The sequence below is a fragment of the Rhipicephalus microplus genome, chromosome 5 (genome assembly GCF_043290135.1).
Source record: "Rhipicephalus microplus isolate Deutch F79 chromosome 5, USDA_Rmic, whole genome shotgun sequence".
NCBI lineage: Eukaryota > Metazoa > Arthropoda > Arachnida > Ixodida > Ixodidae > Rhipicephalus > Rhipicephalus microplus.
The window spans coordinates 154,544,237-154,564,370 of NC_134704.1; the positions used below are offsets into that span (position 1 = coordinate 154,544,237).

General features: G+C 44.5%; 1 protein-coding gene across 1 annotated transcript in view; it reads right to left on the reverse strand.

Moving 5' to 3' along the window:
• Window positions 1-20,134, reverse strand: part of LOC119174144 (uncharacterized) — an 86,874-nt gene that overhangs the window by 12,376 nt on the left and 54,364 nt on the right. The window contains exon 8 of the mRNA XM_037424965.2: window positions 4,914-5,058. Coding sequence (XP_037280862.2) covers window positions 4,914-5,058 — 145 coding nt within the window. The remainder of the gene's footprint in view (window positions 1-4,913; window positions 5,059-20,134) is intronic.

Below are 20,134 nucleotides of genomic sequence, written 5' to 3' on the forward strand. Positions count from 1 at the left end.
CGTATCCAAAATCTTGTAGTGAGGAAACGGAAGATGGTCAGGGTTTTTATACGTAACACACGGCATCTCTTTCAGACTCTTCAACAGTGGACACCAAACGTGAGTGATTATGATTGGGATCCCTCTGAGAAAATGTCTGCTGACTGTGGCGCACCTGCAACAAGTAGTGCATTATCGCTACAAAGTACCACTCTACACCAAACAATCGTTTAGCGCCCGCCAATTTTTTTGGTACCAGCTACATAAAACTACAATCCATCTTCTCCCAGGCTGGCACTGGTCCCAAGAAGATAGGGTCGCACCACGCTAACACCGCAGCGGCTTCGTTACAACGCGGCCTTCAATCAAATAACCTGAATTTTCATTCTCAACCCTTACCCCGCAGAGGATGTACTTGGCATGCGCTCTCTACGCTGCCTGCATTACCACAATAGAACTGCTATCACGTATTTTGTCAATATAAGAGCGCGACAATAAACCATCATCATCATCATCAGCCTGACTACGTCCACTGCAGGACAAAGGCCTCTTCCATGTTCCGCCAGTTAACCCGGTCCTGTGCTTGCTGCTGCCAATTTATACCCGCAAACTTCTTAATCTCATCTGCCCACCTAACCTTCTGTCTCCCCTTAACCCGCTTCCCTTCTCTGGGAATCCAGTTAGTTACCCTTAATGACCAGCGGTTATCCTGTCTACGCGCTACATGCCCAGCCCATGTCCATTTCCTCTTCTTTATTTCAACTATGATATCCTTAACCCCCGTTTGTCCCCTGATCCACTCTGCTCTCTTTTTGTCTTTCAAGGTTACACCTACCATTTTTCTTTCCATTGCTCGCTGCATCGTCCTCAATTTAAGCTGTACCCTCTTTGTAAGTCTCCAGGTTTCTGCTCCGTAGCTAAGTACCGGCAAGATACAGCTGTTATATACCTTCCTCTTGAGGGATAGTGGCAATCTACCTGTCATAATTTGGGAGTGCTTGCCGAATGTGCTCCACCCCATTTTTATTCTTCTAGTTACCTCAATCTCGTGGTTCGGCTCTGCGGTTATTACCTGCCCTAAGTAGACATAGTTTTTTACAACTTCAAGTGCACTATTGCCTATCTCGAAGCGCTGCTCCTTTCCGAGGTTGTTGCACATTACTTTTGTTTTCTGCAGATTAATTTTAAGACCCACCTTTCTGCTCTCCCTGTCTATCTTCATAATCATGAGTTGCAATTTCTCCCCTGAGTTACTCAGCAATGCAATGTCATCGGTGAGGCGCAGGTTACTAAGGTATTCTCTATTAACTCTTATCCCCAACTGTTCCCATTCTAGGCTTCTCAAAACCTCCTGTAAGCACGCGGTAAACAGCATTGGGGAGATTGTGTCCCCCTGCCTTACACCCTTCTTTATTGGTATTCTGTTGCTTTCCTTATGAAGCACTACGGTAGCAGTTGATCCCCTGTAGATTTCTTCCAGGATGTTTATATATACTTCATCTACACCCTGATTCCGCAGTGTCTGCATGACAGCTGATATTTCTGCGGAATCAAACGCCTTCTCGTAATCTATGAAGGCTAGGTATAGTGGTTGGTTATACTCTGAGCATTTCTCTATTACCTGATTGATAGTATGAATGTGGTCAATTGCTGAGTAGCCTGTTCGAAATCCTGCTTGTTCCTTTGGTTGATTAAATTCTAATGTGTTCTTTACTCTGTTAGCAATTACCTTTGTAAATAGCTTGTATACTACAGAGAGCAAGCTGATCGCCTGTAATTCTTCAAGTCCTCGTCATCTCCTTTCTTGTGTATTAAGATGATGTTAGCGTTCTTCCAAGACTCTGGTACTCTTCCCGTCAGGAGACACCTCGTAAACAGGGTGGCTAGTTTTTCTAACACAATCTCTCCTCCATCTTTCAGCAGATCTGATTTTACCTGATCCTCACCAGCAGCTTTGCCTCTTTGCATGCTCTCCAAAGCTTTTTTGACTTCTCCTATCATTACTGGTGGGGTGTCATCTGGGTTACTGCTAGTTCCTATAGTATTAAGGTCGTGGTTGTTTCGGCTACTGTACAAATCTCTGTAAAACTCCTCCGCTATTTTAACTATTCTATCCACATTGGTAGTTATTTTGCCTTCTTTGTCCCTTAGTGCATACATCCGAATTTTGACTATTCCAAGTTTCCTCTTCACTGCTTTCACGCTTCCTCCGTTTTTCAGAGCCTGTTCAATTCTCTCCATGTTATACCTTCTTACATCGCATACGTTACGTCTAATAATCAACTTCGAAAACTCTGCCAGTTCTATTTTGTCTGTTGTACTTGACACTTTCATGATTTGACGCTTCTTAATTAGGTTCTTCGTTTCCTGGGAAAGCTTGCCAGTGTTCTGTCTAACTACCCTGCCTTTAACATCCACTGCACACTCCGTAATAGTACTCGTCAGATTATCATTCATTGTATCCTCGCTAAGGTTGGTTTCCTCACTAAGAGCCGAGTACCTGTTCTGCAGCGACACTCTGAATTCCTGTACTTTCGCTCTCAGTGCTAGCTCAAGGATTGGCTTCTGGCGTATCAGTTTCTGTTGTTCCTTCTTCAAGTCTAGGCGAATTCGAGGCCGTACCATTCTATGGTCACTGCATCGTACCTTGCCAATTTGATTGGCAAGGTACGGATTTTGAATACCTTCTACCGAAAACGAGAAAACTGCAAGTGGACATGAAGGAGCCCTAATGGCGAAAATAAGGACGAAATAGACTTTAAAATGAGTGCACACCCAGTCATCGTGCAGGATGTGGAAGTGGTTGGCAAGGTACAATAAACCATAAATAATTCGTACTTCTGCCCTGATCTCAGTTCTTACTACATCAACATTAGCAATGCTACACGCTGATGGAATTTGGTAAACCTCTCTATAGACTACAGCAGTTACGAGCATTAAATGAAATCTGTGTTTAGCGAAAGACAAGTCTTTGAAGCACGTGAAAGAGAGAAAAAGAAAAACACAGATTAAAAACAAAGAGAAAATAGAGGGAGGCGAGGGGAAATAGAAAAAAAGAAGAAACAGAAGCAAAATGGTAAAAAGACCGAGAAAGACGCAAGAGAAAGAAATGCACGGAAAAGAGAACAACACAACCACTAAGACGGAAGGGGAAGAAAGCGAGAAATACAAAGAGGCAGAGAGGAAGAGAGAGGAAGAAATCGAAAAAAATACAAAGAAGCAAGAAAAAGAAATAGCTATGCGAAAAGGAGGTGTGAAAAAAAAGGGAAACAAGAGAAACAATGAACAAAAGAAAAGACACAACGAGTGTGAAAGAGCAATAGAGGCCCACCGTGGCTCTGTTGCACTCCTTAGGTGAACCATTTACCACCAACACCCCACATACAAACAACTAGTGGTACATTGCTACTGCCTGCCTCTTTTTAGTAAAACAGTTCTACTTTCGTGTTAAACACCTTTTCACTCAAGGCTCCCTGGTTGCCGCCATAGTTCTCTTTAGGTGGTTGTTAGTTCACGCGTCTCCCCAAAGATTGCTCTGCTAGGCTTTGACGTCAGCTTTTGTACTCTCGTTCAACAGCCCAGAAAGGAGGAAATCCTCCTCTCTGCAATAAAAGCTCCATAGAAGTCACCTAGTGATACGAATTGCTTAAGCATTCGAAATCAATAAGCGGTAAAGGTTGTGAGTACCACTGCTCAGAGGAGGTGAATTTTTTGCTGAAAGAGTGGTGTAACACGTTCCGTCTTCTTGTCTGTGAAAGTGGCGCAGTGCTGAATGCTACGTTATGTAAGTATAATAACACTATTTTGACTTCTGGTGAATAACTCCAGCGTTTGCCCAGCTTAGAGGCATTCATCGTTTCATTTTATCATTCCGAGTACTGCTAGGTAACTAAGCATAACCTGTCGCTACCCGCCAGCTTTTGAATGTGCTTAGCACCTTCATATGCTTCAAATAAGAGCTTACGGCCCAAAACCACTCTACGAATGTGAGACATGACGTGATGGGGCAGTACATATAAGTGTCGATGACCAAGGCTTCGTTAACGTGCCTTTCATCGCATGTGCTACCGCAAACGTACGAACTATATATAGCGTTAGCAAGTCATCATTGATGACATTCGGGACAGTGGTGGGAGACACAAACACAAAGCCAGCGAAATTGGTTCGCTTGCTTGTTTTATCCTTCGCAAGTGGCTTGTATCTACTACTGGGAGTTAGCCAATCAGTTGGCCGTTAATACTGTTCAAATCTTTCATAAAAATCTATCACCTCTTTATTGCGGTGGCCTCGTGTGCAGCGTAATTGAGTTACATCAGCTGGCATCGCACTACTTGCAAAAACAAAAAAACCTTTGCTGCATGATGTACTCGTGAAGGTTGACGTATATCGATGGGAAGTTCATCTGAAGTGGTTAAAGGCCCTCGGAGTCGCCCCTAGCCACCATCCTATTGTTCAGTGCGTGCAATTAGTGCAAACTTCACGTTCTGTAGCGTGACGCGCGTTGTAACTGGACAGTCCAGAACAAATCCGAGGCATATAGCTGTCCTGACAGAGGTGGTGCAGGACGTGAGACACTGTATGAGAAATTTGGGCAATCCTGCCAAATACAGGGCTTTGGTTACCTTAGCTCAGAATCGCATCATGGCCTGAAGTTGAACACGCACACTCAAGCTTAACACATGAACAACTCACGTGTCAGCTATAATGGTGAAGTTTTCTGAGTGATTGTCTTCGGAAGGGTTCAATGAAGGGCGTCGAAATGTTTGCATGCAAAGCTTCCACGCGTTGTGTTCCGTAATAGTAGCGTCAATAAATGGACTGCCTAACGACGTCCATAAGACACAGAATTCACCCGCATGATGATGTTGGACCCGGCTTCATGCAACTAGTAGTATTGCATAATAAAAACGCTGGAATTCTACATTCAGGCTTACCCGATTTGCACCATCCTTCTTCGTCGAACAGCTCGGCCGATTCACGTGGCCTTTTGTAGTATCCTCTCACCATAGATGGAGTTCGAAAGCAAATTTCCCCGATCTGGTGTGGGCCGAGTTTGTTACGGGTGGTCACGTCGACGATCTGGGCAAAGGAATGCTATGGCTGTAGCATGGTTCTCACATACCATGTTAGTATACAGAATTTTCCCTGATATGGCGCAATGCTGGAATCGTGCAGTGAAAACTCTCCACCCTCATCTTTTCTCTTCTTCGGGGGCCTTTCAGCCAGCAGTTCTACGAAGAAGCAAGAATGCACAAATTACAGCCCTTGCAGACGTACCCAAAGCTAGCATGGTCCGAGTAGGCTAGTTTCAGTGGCAATGCCAACATTTTGCTGTCTACTAACTGTGTGCATTCCTGAGCAGTTAGCACTCCTGAACATATAGCAACTGCAAGTGCTATCGCATTACTTGAACAAACACCTTTACTAACCGTTACTTTGAAACAAAAAATATGTAACTAGGAGTTTTTTGCTTGTGCCGGCGTTACGAGATGGGGGGACATCACTTCTCCTGGGCAAGAACTGATGCGTTCTAGGTTTGAAAAAAGATAATTTCACTTTTTGAAACCTCGCCCAGAGCGTAAAATCTCTGCTCATTGGACCATTTTTGTCGCAAACTATCACCCTGCCCTCCATGTCATTTTATGCTTGTGTGGTGTAAATTTATCTGTGCTAAAATACAAGACAGAAGCACAGGACAACAATGAGGCTATGAAAAGCTGTTGAACACAGAATGCCGCTGCAGACAATGCCTTCAAAAGTTGACATCCAATTTGCCAGAGCAGCATCTGGCTGTCTTAGTTCCTTACCGTAAATATTTCAGTAACACCGTCATAACTTCTTACTTATTTCCCTAATATGTACACGTTCCCTTTCTTCTCCTTACCTTTTAAAGTTGGGTCAGTATCAGAAACGCGCTCACAAAGAAGATGCCAACCACATCAGGTACAGGCATGGCTAAGACAGCGAAACTGTCTGAATGTGGGCTCTAGTGACATGCCATATCAACGACTCTTCATTATTACTTGTTCTTATGTTGAACCTTCTCTTGCGTGGCTCATTAGAAAACATATGTACCTATGTAAAGGAACGTGCGAAGACATTGACAGATATATTTAGAGTCATTTCTCGTAAATTAATTAAAATTGAAAATAAAATTCACCTCAGGTAATTTATGACCTTTCTTATGTATATCAAATATCAGCCTAAATTGCCAGAGAGTTTTGTTCTGCCTATGTAAATATAAAAAAAGTACTCTTGATGTGTCTCGTGGTTGAGTTTCTTATCAATGATGATGGTGGTTTAAGTGAAGTGATCGTATGCAGTAAAAGATACGAAACGGAAGCTAACCGACTACACTTTTATAAGCAAGAGGTTCAGTTCTTTTAACGGTCATTGTATCTGCTGTTTCATGAGGAGTACTCTACACAACTATCAAAAACGAAGTGTGTACACAAAATATTTGAGTGGTTTATGCAACAGTAACTAATATAATGTTAACGTATTCCTTATAGACGAACCTGTGTAAGTAAATTGCCGTAGTTTGCTCGCAAGGTCGAAGTAGTGAATTTGATTGCAACGAACTGGACTGTCATGCGAAGAACTCCTACGAGATCAAAACGTGCAGTGCTCTGCTCAAGACGAAAGAACACTATAAAATACATACAGAACGACCGCGATATAACAACGTTCACAGTACGACACCTAACGCCCTACTTAAACACAAAGGACGCACGAAGGGTATATGTACACGTATACTCAAGGTGAACGCCATCTGATTTAACAGTTGTAACTTTGGTGTGTTTAGAAAGTGCGCAGTTTTCACAAACGGAGCGACTGCAGAAAGGAAAGTGACTTTCGTGCAGCCTGTAACTATACTACGCAATCGTTCAGGTGAAAGCCCGAATGTACTATTCTCGACCATGGCGAACGAGCATTTGAGCACAACGGAAGCACGCACCATAGGACAAAGTACAAGAGCGATCGGCCGGGGCATAACTCCAAAATTTTGGAAAGTAACGACATTCCTTGATCTACGCTGTCTCACTATCGTCGCGCTGTCAACCTTCTCTTTTTCGATCCCACTATCCGCAATAATGATTGGGTGCAAGAAGAGCGCTACTAGCTAATCAGGTGACCCTGACGTCACCGGAAGTGCGCACAAACATACTTCTCGTGCTAATCTTTCACCACGGCCGCCATGAACCCTCCAGACTATCCACTCCGAACATGCTTCCGAGTTGAATTTTAAGTTTCGCTTTTCGTGGCAATGCCTGGCTGCTGCGTGTTTCGGTGCAGCAGCAGGACCGAGCTTTTAGGGGTGAAGCTTCTTAGGGTGGGGGTCTGTCCTGCGTTGGTGTATGTAGCCATCCTGCAAACATCTCACTACACCCCATCACCGATCAACCACTTCCGTGACCATAAAGTTAATACTGTTAAGAAGTAGTTAATATAAAATGAAAGATAAATGCGTACTTGTATTCAGGTGCGCGTTAAAGAACCATAGATTTTTCCGCTGTGTCGACTCCTTGTTTCTACGTGACCACCTATAGTTCCATCTTTGCAAACTGCCCACTACTTTGTCTTAGCAAGCGTACCGCTACGCCCTATGACCGATCCATTTCACGGACAATAAAGCCGTTGTATTGAAGGAGAAACGAAAGCGAGGGATAGCTACCACTTACCAAAAATAAAATTTCTTGTATAAATACACACAGTGTATGTCACGTCTTTGATGATGTAGTGGGCGATATTCGCGGATTGTTCACAATTTGGCGATGAAACCCTCCAGCTATTCGCCGTACTCATCGTCATTCACTCCCTGGATATGCTGTGATTTTTTTTTACTTTGAGTTAAACTATATTATACTCCCTGGTGCAAAAAAAAGTTTCATGCGCAGGAAGCAGTGGACTCAAAACATCGATAGAAAAAACCTTTGCCCCTTGAACCACGTTCTTCTCGCGAGCTAACTGTAGACACTTTCTTTAAATATCTGCATGAAGTTGTACTCAGAATAAAATTCAATAGCGAGCACATACAAATATAAGTAGAGCTTTTAAATGCCACGCTTATGATGCGCTCGCGGCCTTTTCGCTAGCGTCACATATACCAAATTTGTTATTATGGTACGTGAATGGTCGACGAAGATATGTGACTGGTGCAAACAAGATAATCATGAGATGTGCGTCTTGCAAAAACATGACTACATGCCACGCTCATGATGCAATTGCATCCGTTTCCCTAGCTTCTCTTATTCCAAGTTTAGTATTACGGGACGTGAATGGATGACGAAGGTATGATAGTGGTGCAAACATGACAATCTTGAGATGCGTGTAATGTAACAACATGACTGCATGGCACACTAGCGATGCGCTCGCGGCCATTTCGCTTGCTTCAAATATGCCAAATTTGGCATTACGTGACGTCAATGGATGACGAAGGCATGCGACTGGTGCAAACACGATAATCATGAGATGCGTGCCATGTGAGAACATGACAACACGCCACAGTCAAGGCGGCAAAACATTTCAATTTGACGCGATGCGCGTGCTCGCCGGCGTTCATTTTGTGGCGTCACGACGGCATTGCCACACCAGGCACCGGTCCTGCCATATGGTCGAAGGCACACACGCCAATCAGTTGCCAGCCGTAGCTTAAGCCGCATGGTGGTGTGCGGCCTTTGCTGCATGCACACGCACGCTGCACTGCGTTGCTTTGATGCATGCGCGTTTCCGCGCGTCGGGTGTTACTCCGTTACAAAAACAGGGTTGTCTGCGTAACGTATCGGCGCGAATGTCGCGCCGGTTGCCATTGGGCCATGCCGACGGACGCTTGTCGCGTTGGTCGTGCTTGGCGTCAGGCTATAGAGTGCTCGCGTTTTGTTAACGTAGTGTCGCTGTGCCCAGCGTGTGCGCGCGTCAACACTTCATTGAAGTATAGTGGGCCCTTTATGATGTGCTCGTGGCCATTTTGCTAGCTCCACATATACCAAATTTGGTGTTACGTGATGTCAATGGGTGACAAAATATATGACTGGTGCAAACATGATAATCCTCACACGCATTTTATGTAAGAACATGACCACATACCACGCTAATAGTGTGCTTGTGGCCGTTTCACTTGCTCTACATTTACTAAATTTGGTTTCACGTGACGTGAATAGATGACGAAGGTAAACGGCACATCCAAACATGATAATCATGACAATGAAGTCATGTACAGCATCATTTACCTCCACTTTGTAACGTTGTGCTGATTTTAAAGAGACATATCAAGCTTTGTTATTCGTGCTTCGCATATCATCGATTCCCACTGTACTCACTCAGAAAATTTTTTCTGAGTGAGTCGCTGTGCTATGCTTTTTTATTTGTGCCCTGATGAAGACAGAAACCTGTTGTAGACTCCACACGTGAACTATGTGAAGAAGCGGCCGATCGCAACATGTCACATGTTCAAACTTTTTGGAGGAAAGAACTGGAGAGTGCCCATACCATCCATGCTACAACTGTACAGACTGCTGTTTATCGGGTTTTTACAACACAGCTTACTTGCAATATCTAACATCGGCAAGACCAGCCTGCGTGCAATTCGGAGCATTCAAGCCCGAGCACTTAAGATATGCCTTGGATTCCCCCGCAGTGCTTCAATGGCTGAAACCATTGCGATCGCTCAAGATCACTCGATAAAGACGCACATTATTACCGATACATTGCGCAAGCACCTCAGGCACTATGCCAGGACCCCTTGTCACCACCTGGCGAGCCTAGCTCCTGAAAGGCCCCGCACGACATACGGCACTATTGTTTACAAGCATCGTTTATCGTTTGCTGAGACATACGCACCTGCATCAAAGCCACTGCTTCCTCCTTGGAGCTTGAGCTGGCCGCGAGTTCACTTAACGATTCCAGGAGTGAGGATAAAATTGGACTTACCGACACATGCCCTGAAACAACTGATTCTGTTCCTACTGCAACAAAACTACAGTAACAACGTGCACATTTACACGGATGGCTCTACTACGCCGTCTAGTTCAGGTGGAGCAGTGGTTATGCCATCACAAGGGGTAACTCGTTGTTTTAAGACTTCACAAGTTACAACGTCAACGACGACAGAACTCGAGGCTCTGCGCAATGCACTGGAACTAATCAATTCAAAAGAAAGACCAGGTAAATGGGCGGTGTTTTCTGACTCTCAACCAGCGTTACAGTGCCTGATATCAGTTCTCCGACGCGGATGCCACGACCAGTTGACCTACCAAACCGTAAAACTTCACCACCTTTTAATACAAAAAGGCCATCACATCGTCGAAGTGGTTACCTGGGCATTGTGGTATAGGCGGCAATGATTCTGCAGATCATGCTGCTCGCACGCCACATAAAGAAGCGAACAGCGTTCCGATTCCGCTTTCAAGAGCGGACGTGGCGAGGCAGATTCGTCAACTGGCCCGCAGTCTCACACTGACTGAGTGAAACACACCAAGCATACGACGTACCAGACTGCACGAGCTTGACCCTTCACTGCAACTCCGGCCTCTACCCGGCGCACAGCGACGTGAAGCTTCGCTTCTCTATCGCCTTTGGCTGGGAGTTGCTTTCACGAAAGCTTATACCACGTTAATCGAATTGCTGACAGTGTGGCATGCGATGTTTGCGGCACCGATGAAAATATTGAACACCTGCTGTGCCACTGTTCTCGATTTGCCTCAGACAGACACTTGCCAATGCAAAGCGGCTCTGGATGATCAGACTCTTTCTGTGTAGGTGCTACAACAGCAACGTCCACATCCCTCGATAGGCCACAAGGTAGTGAAAAACCTGATGTGTTTCCTGGTAAAGACGGGCTTATGTGAACGCCTTTGACATGCGGTGGAGTTCTACACGCTGCAGTGAAGTGACTGTTAGTCTCTCTTTTTTTTCTCGCCTTTCTTGTCCCCTTCCATAATCCCCCAGTGTAGAGAAGCCAACTGGATGTCTTTCTGGTTAACCTCCCTGCCTTTTCCCTTGTGCTGCTTCATTCCTCCTCTTTCCTGACAAAGCTTTCTTGTGTTTGAGCGCGCGCGTTCATTTTCAATATATGCAACTGGTAAGCTAACGTGTGTTACTTGTTAGTTTACCTAACTAACTTAGGTAAGCTGACTTAGGTCCTAACTTGTAGTTGTGAATGTGTGTTTGTGTGTGCTCAGGCATGTATTTTTGCGTATATATATTGTGCCACGGAATAGTGAGTCAGTTTTGTGCGAGAGAACAAAGAAGACGAAGACGAGCAACCCGTGCCGGCGGAGATGTCCTTCCTCGTGTCTGAGATTTTGACAGTCGCATCTCATTGTACGTTTCTTCGAGCTCCTAGAGCGTGACAATTGGTGGAGGTGATGGGTGGTGTTTTTGGTCGCGAATTATGCGCTTTATTGGACACTGATGCAGACTATTTCATAATTAGCAAAAAACTGGCCGCCCTTCTGAAGAAAGTAACGTCTTGGAACCGAACGCCAAGCCGTGAAGCTAGCGGGCATATCGCCATGCCACTGGTACGTGTACGGCGCATGCATGTTTTCAGGGAGCATGGTCCTCTAATTGACATTCGACGACTTTTAGTCACTTTCGCGACCACAAATGCAACAACAGCTTACGCAGACCCCAGCCGCTTCCAAGTGTCTCTTCGCGTCATTGACGACGCTGTCACGTAACCACCCCATGCAACTGTTGTGGTTCTGGTGGCGTGGGACGGAGTGATGCACGGTGAAGCAGTCGTGGAAAGCAATCATTCGCTTCTGCTGTCTGAGGGTGTCTGCGTAGCGAGAAGCCTTGTTGACCTTCGTGATGATCTCTGCAGTGTTCTTGTCCAAAACTTCAACTACGAGAACCGGCACCTTTTCCTGGGAACTTTCGTCGCCTACGCCAACCCGGTCGCCAAAGTCACCAAGTGTTTCGCTTCCGAGACCATCGGCACTGCTGAAGCGCCTTTCCACAGCATCGACATCAATCCAACGCTTTCTGAAGCGAATAAGCAGCGTTTGAGCGAGCTGTTTCTGGAATTCCACACATGCTTTGCACGTTCTTCGAAGAGACGTCAAACATTGCTAACGAAACATTGCATTATACCTACAACCACACGCATCCCATACGGCAGCAGCCTTATCGTGTTTCGCCAATCAAATGGCACGCGATTCAAACGCAGGCTAAGAATATGCTTCAGGATGGCGCAACACAGCCTTCAAGAAGCCCTTGGTCATCACCAGTCATTCTTCTGAAAAAGAAAGATGGAATGCTTCGCTTTTGTGTACACTACAGGAAGTCGAACAATGTCACAAAAAAAGACATATGCCCGTTGCCCAGAATCGATGATTCTCTGGACAGGTTGCGGCCCACGAAGTATTTTTCGTCCATCGACTTGAAGAGTGGTTATCGGCAAATAGAAGTCGATGAGCGTGACCTGGAAAAGACCGCTTTTGTAACCCTGGATGGCCTTTATGAATTCAAAGTGCTCCCTTTCGGCCTCTGTTCTGCTCCAACCACATTTCAGTAAATGATGGACACTGTCCTGGCAGACCTCAAGTGGGGAAGCTGTGTCGTTTACCTCGACGATGTCGTTGTGTTCTCAGAAACGTTTGACGAGCTTTTTCGCCACCTTCGGAATGTACTTGAAGTCATTATATAGGCTGATCTCACATTCAAGCCTCAGGAATGTCTATTCGGCTACAAAGAATTAAAGTTTTTTGGTCACGTCGTGAGCACCATTGGTGTTCCGCCTCCTCTTGACAAGACTGCTGCCATCGCCGGTTTTCCAGCTCCAACTGACAAGAAAAGTCATCGACAATTTTTGGGTCTGTCGCGTGTTCCTGCGTTTTATTGAAAATTTCTCCAACATTGCTGAGCCACTATTACGCCTCACGCGTGATGACAAACCATTTGTCTGGGCTGACGAACAGCAGACTGCCTTTGTAGAACTACAGCACCGGCTCTCTTTTCCTCCCGTGCTCAGTCGCTTCGATGAAAATGCTGACACAGAAGTACGCACTGATGCCAGCATTATTGGTCTTGAGGCTGTTTGGTACAAAGACATGACGGCATTGAACGGGTATTAGCCTACGCAAGTTGCACACTGTCTCGCGCAGAATCTATCTATTCTGCGTCAGAGAAAGAATGTCTCGAGGTCATTTGGGCAATTACAATGTTTAGGCCATATCTCTATGGAAGACCATTTAAAGTGGTGAATGATATTGATGCTTTTTGCTGGTTGACCAATCTACGAGACCCTTCAGCACGATTAGCACGATGGAGTCTGTGCCTACAGGAATTTGATGTCACCATCGTGTACAAGTCAGGCAAAAAGCATGAATATGCCGACACGCTGTCACGAGCACCTCTTCAGTCTGCCAGCACAAGCGCAGAAGAAGACGGTACCTTCGTGGCAACTGTCAGTGGCCAGATCTGATGTCTCATCAACGAAATAACACTAATCTAAGACTGATCATAGATCCCTTAGAAGGTGGCACCATGCCCATTCTTCGTTCGATGTCGTGAAAGTTGCCATCATTTCGCCTATAAAATGGCATCTTACACAAAAAGGAACGCCGGTGCTGGTGACAGATCTCATCTTTTCGTGCCTGAAGCCCTCCACGATGACGTCTTACTAGCATGCCACGACGAGCCCACATCCGGCCATCTGGGCTACTCGAGAACTATGAATCGGGTGCGACAATCCCTGGCCTAAAATGCCTGCCTGTGTCAAACGATACGAGAAGGAATGCCGTGAATGCCAGCGTCGCAAGATGCCACCTTTAAAGCCTGCAGGCCATCTACAACCGATTGATCCACCAAGTACACCATTTGATCAAGTGGGAATAGATTTCCTAGGCCCGTTTTCTTTGTCTTGTTCCGAAAAAAATGGATTATTGTCGCAACCGATTTCTTGACGCGTTACGCTGAGACGAAGGCACTGCCACAAGGAACCGCATCTGAAGTGACCAGTTTTTTTCTGCATCAGATTGTGCTTTGACATGGCGCCTTGTTATATCTCAGTACTGATCGAGGGACATCATTCACAGCGAAGTTTTTGGATGATATCTTCAGGTTCAGTTACACAACCCATGGAAAGACCACTACATATCATCCTCAGACTAATGGTTTAACAGAAAGGCTAAACAAAACTCTAGCCAACATGATCTCCATGTGTATGGATGTGCAGCACAAAACGTGGGACGACATCCTGCTGTACGTAACATTTGCGTACAGCAATGCAACGAAGAAAACTACACGCTTCAGGCTATTTCGCCTCGTTTAAGGTAGAGATGTCAGAACTATGCTAGACACCATGATTCCGTATGAAGACATAGACAAGCTCGACTAATTTGCCCCCGACGTCAATGAGTACATTCATCGTGCTGAGGAAGCACGGCAACTGAACAGTATGCACATCAGAACTGAATAGTGTGCAGATGCATGGAGGTACAACATCCACTATCGAGACCGAGTTTGGGTTTGAACACCCATTTGGCGGCGATGTCTCAGTGAGAAACTTTCGAGGAAGTACTTTGGACCTCACAAAGTACTCAAACGTTTGAGCGACGTAAACTACGAAGTGTTTACAGATGGAGGCTCACCATCATCCCAGCACAGGTTACCACACCCAAATACTGTACACGTCTCCGCCTAAAACCATACTTTACGCGGCGATGCGAATTTTTCCGTGTGCTGGTGAACTCTTCATGTGAACAATGAATGCAATTTATTTCTGATAGCCGGGCCCAGGACACGTTTGCTCTCGTGTGATAGTTTGTTTAATGTTCGTTTATGTTGCCTACTTCAACCCACTGCTGTGCACACTTTTGTTTGAGCATCGGGTCGATGCTCTCTTGGGAGGAGGAGTAATGCCACCTGGTGTTCTGTGCCAGTGAACAGTGAGCCAGTTCTGTGCCAGAAAACGAGGAAAATGGAGACAAGCAAGCCCTGCCAGCGGAGACCTCCTTCTTCGTCTCTGAGCTTGCGACAGTCACGTCCCCTTTTGCATTTCTTCAAGCTCCTAGCGCGTGACATTATGTACCTGCGTGTGCGTTTGGTTTGTGTTACTCTGTATTTTCGTGCTAGCTAGCGCTTAAGTGTGTGCACGTGTTTTTGTTGGTATGTATGCCGCAGCATGCACGTGTGTTTATGTATGTCTGGACTGTAATTATGAGATACCATACTATTAGTGAATTTTGTATGACCAGCCATCTTTTAGAGGTGAAGCTCCTTAAAGCGGCACCCGTTCGTCCCTCGTAGTAGTCGTAGACGTAGTGTGTAACCAGTCTTACGTTTTGACCCGCACGGTGGTGCTGGTGGGAGATTTCTCCTGTGGGTTGTTGAACAATAAAAAATTCGCAGCGTGCGCATTAACTAAAAGCCCAAGTCTTCTGTCACTCAATCCCCAATAGCAGCCACTGGCATGTACATTGAGCACTATCTGACAAGAAAGGGTTGCTATGTCATACTCTCTGGGCGTAACCTCCTTGGTTTTAGAAAGATTTAGCGAGCGTTGAGCCGCAGTGCCATGAATACAGTGAACTGTATTCAGTGAACTGAATGAGTGGCACTTCTGTTTCGAAAAGGCTTAAAAGTAGTACGCTTGTCCGAGCCACCTGGAGCTGAAGCTATGTTCTGCAAATTGTTTTTTGAAAACGAATGCCTAGTAATTGGAGTAGTTTATAGACCACCCGGCGAAGATGTAAAAGTCCTGGAAGAGCTGAAAGCATTTATAGCTTCCCTTATATCGCAAAACACAAAGCTTATTCTTTGCGGTGATTTTAATTTGCCGGGAATCGACTGGAATACATTTTCAGCTACTAATAATGATATAGTGTGTGGTGAAGAACTTATCGACATTGCGTTTCGCTTTGATCTAAGACAAATAGTTAAGGATTGTACACGTGTTCACGGTGAGTCTAAATCCATTCTGGATCTCGTTTTTGTTCGAAGCAACATTCCGGGAACTATTGAGTGTGATGTAGTTGATGGCATCTCCGACCATCATGCGGTGCTTGTACAGTTTCCTTCTTTAAAGGCGACGAAACATGTTAAGGTTATAAGTTTTCATGACTTTGCAAGAGCTGATGATGTATCTATTTTGGAAATGTTGGAATCATCTTACGACGATTTCTTTCGCAGTGTTCACACATGTGATGTTAACGCTTTGTGGGTAAAATTTAGAAACATGGTCCATGCTTGCATACAACTTTTTGTACCCCTTAGAACTAAAAAAACTAACGTATCCAATCCTTGGATTACACGGGACATTATTCATTTAAAAAGGAAGGTTAAGCGTTTGAAGAAAGCTAAAAAAAAGCTCCACCATAACACAAATATTCATAATCAAATCTTAAGTGTATCTAAAGAACTTAAAATTAAGATGCGAGAAGAGAAACATAATTTTTACAATGTTAGGCTGAGTAAAATGATAAGAGTCCCCTGCCTCTTTTTGGAGGTTCATAAAACCGGTGATCTCAAACTGTGATACCTTCATTGTAAATAATGCTTCTACCTCTGATGCTACTGTAATTGCCAGTGAATTTAATGATTACTTCAAATCTGTATTTGTCACAGATGATGGAAGCTCCCCTTTTTATAAAAAATTTAGTGATCTGCCCCCTATAGAAAATTTAGATGTATCAGAATCTGGGGTACTTAATTTATTGTTAGACCTGAATATAAAAAAAAGTCCTGGTCCAGATGAAATACCCAATGCGTTTTTAAAGCGGTACGCGTTATGGTGCGCCAAGTATCTTACATTAATTTATAACTTATCTCTGTCCACTGGTCTTTTACCTGATGACTGGAAGACGTCGATAGTTAAACCCCTACATAAGCAAGGCGATAAACACCTGATAGCCAATTACAGACCAATAGCCCTCACCTGTACATGCTGTAAACTATTGGAGCACGTAATTTACAAGCATGTTATGAAATTCTTGGAAGCCAACTCAGTTTTATCACCTGCACAGCATGGTTTCAGGCATGGGTTCTCCACCGTCACGCAACTAGTTGAGGTAATTCATGACTTTGCTTCGGCGATCAACAATCATACTCAAATTGACGCTATTTTTCTGGATTTCACCAAGGCGTTCGATAAACTGTCGCACCCAAAACTACTACTTAAAGTTTCGCACATCTTAAAGAATAGTACAATTTGTAACTGGATAGAGTCTTACTTAACTTCTAGAAAACAGTGTGTCTCGTTTAATCAAGCTACTTCAACCATGCTTCCGGTTTCTTCGGGAGTACCCCAAGGATCGGTGTTAGGACCATTATTATTCTTACTCTACATCAATGATATTGCTGACAATTGTAATGTAAAAATTAGGTTGTACGCGGACGACTGTGTAATTTACTCCGTTATTAACTCTATTAATGATCAACTGCAACTGAACAGGGAACTTCATCAGCTTTTTCAATGGTGCAATACATGGCAAATGTCAGTAAATCTTAAGAAAAGTGTTGTCATGTCTATCGCAAATAAAACACATATACACTCATTTGACTACACAATTGACGGTACCATCCTATCTCGCGTCGAGCACTACAAGTACCTTGGTCTTCACATTCGTAGCGACCTGCGCTGGAATGATCATATAACAGAGATCACTAACAAAGGAATGTCGAAACTGCATTACTTAAAACGCTCCCTTCGTCATTCTTCTTGTGATACTAAGCTTATAGCATTTAAAACACTTGTCTTACCTATTCTAGAATACGCTAATATTGTTTGGGACCCCTTTACACAATCTAATATTAATAAGCTAGAAAGAGTCCAAAACAAAGCCGTAAGATTTATTTTCAATCGCTACGATAGGGTCTCGGTCTCAGGCTTAGTGGCTAAGGCTAATCTGAAGCACACTTCGGCGAGGAATAAAATCGCACGATTACGTTTTATGTTTAAAATAGTTAAAGGTCATCTCAACGGCAGTATATCCAATTATGTGCATTTTTCAACAGGTTATGATACCAGAATGCGACATTGTTTTTCAATCACTCCATATCAATCGGCTAATAATGTTTTTAAGTATTCTTTTTTTCCGCGAACGATCGATGAGTGGAACGCCCTGGATGCACCCACCGTTGAGGCCAACAGTGTGGAATTGTTCGATTCATTGCTTGCCGGTTGATTGTGTGGAGTTCCTTTCTTATGCATTGCTTGCCTTTCGCCTTATATTTCGGCCTGAATGGGTGTCCGTTTTTGTTTCTGGTTTTCTCTTTATACATTGTGCGCCTGTTTACATTGTGCGCCTGTACATTACACATTGTGCGCCTGTTTTGTTTAACTAATTGTGTTGGTTCTTTGCTTTGTATTGTCTTCATTTTTTATTGTAACCCCACTCTGCGGCGACTCCACCAGGAGTTAGCAGTATTGTCAAATAAAATAAATAAATAAATAAACTAGTATATCTACCTTATAGGTGGTTAAAGGTGGGAAGTAGATACGAAGTGCAAGCCGTGAGAAAGTAATAGCCGAATTCTCCTGTCTCTCATTCCCCATTATCAGCCATTGGCATGTAGATTGAGCACTAACTGACAAGAAAGGGTTCCTACGTTTTACTGGCTGGGCGTAACCCTTTTGGTTTTAGAAAGGTTTGGCGAGCATTGGGCTGCAGTACCACGAATACAGTGAACTAATATATACCATGAACTCAAGGTAGTTGAAGTGGAATAGACACGAAGCACAAGCCGTAAGAAAGTGTGCATGTGCCACGTCTGTTGTTTTGTGCTTGGAATGTCCGCTGGATGGCGGTGCTTCTATATGGGGGATATATGATGAAAAGATGCGAGATGGTGGTACTTGGAGTGTTCGATAGATCGACGAACGGACACAGACAGATGCATGGGCGGACGCACGGATGGCTGCACGGACGGATAGATGCATGGACGGATGGACGTGCGGATGCACAAACACACACGCACGGACGGGCGGATGGACGTTCGGATGGTCACACAGACGGACGCAAGGACGGATGGAAGCAAGAACGAATGGACGGACGGATGCTTCGCCGCACTCTCCATCATTCACTCCGTGGATATGCTGCCATTCTTTTTTCTTCTTTGAGGGGGTGAGTTATGTTGCAGAGGTAATTGAATACAATACACGTCATTCCGCTGAGATGGAGGGCAGGCACACACATTCTCCTTATGCGTTGGTGTTGGTATAAAAGGGCAATAGGTCCCCTTGTTTTATAAAATTTATCTAGTAATACTACAATCTTTGTTAGCTAGCTTCTTTGAGCTCTTCATGCTCGCAATAAATGAAACAAAAATCAGTGTAAACTTTATGCACTCACACTCTAACGCCTAACATGTCTCTGCGTTATGGACAGCAGAAGCGTAGACAGGGTAAACCGCTCAGCCGCTATAGTCGGTACTGATTTTTTTTCGAAAACGCTTCCGCATTTAGTTATTGAACCGCATAAAAATTATATCATCCACTACGTTGTACCTGAAGCCTCCTTTCATCCAAGTGGGGTTTTTAATTGTCAAAACCTGGTTTACCGCGTTGAAGCAGCCGAATAGACAAAGCGTCCGCACTGGTTCAATTTGGCTACAGCGAACCAGTGGATGGTTAGCGTAATCTGCGCGCCACTCCTGCCAGGAAAGGGTAAAGATCCGCGCAGAATAGAGGAGGAAGGTGTCGCTACTTTCCAAATATCGGGGCTTTACGCTGAGGGCGTCCTTCGCGCCATGTCGCTGGAAAAGCTGGGAACACACTGATATAGCTACTGAGATCGGCAAAGCACCAGTGGTAGAAATTGTAAAAATATAGCTTGCCGTTACAGGGGCCAACGCCGTGTGCTGCGGAGCGAGCGGTCACATGTTCAGATACACAAATCGGAAAATACTTTCAAAATTATTTTCCTTCCTGGCTTTTGTATTTATGCGGACTTATGAACATACAGGGCATGATGGTGGAGACATAAGACGTCGACTGACGGTGACACAAACAGCGAAACTTAGCCTAGAGGTGCTATAGAGGTGCTATGGTAAGGAAATGCCTACACCATCAAGCCAAAACCTTAGATATAAAAAACCTAGATGACAACAACATCTAAGCACCTTTACTGGCATTTCTGCTTTGGTGGTGGCGGAAGTGTCAGAGAAAGCAAAAAGAGCAAAGGCAGAGAGGTTAACCAGGCTAACGTCC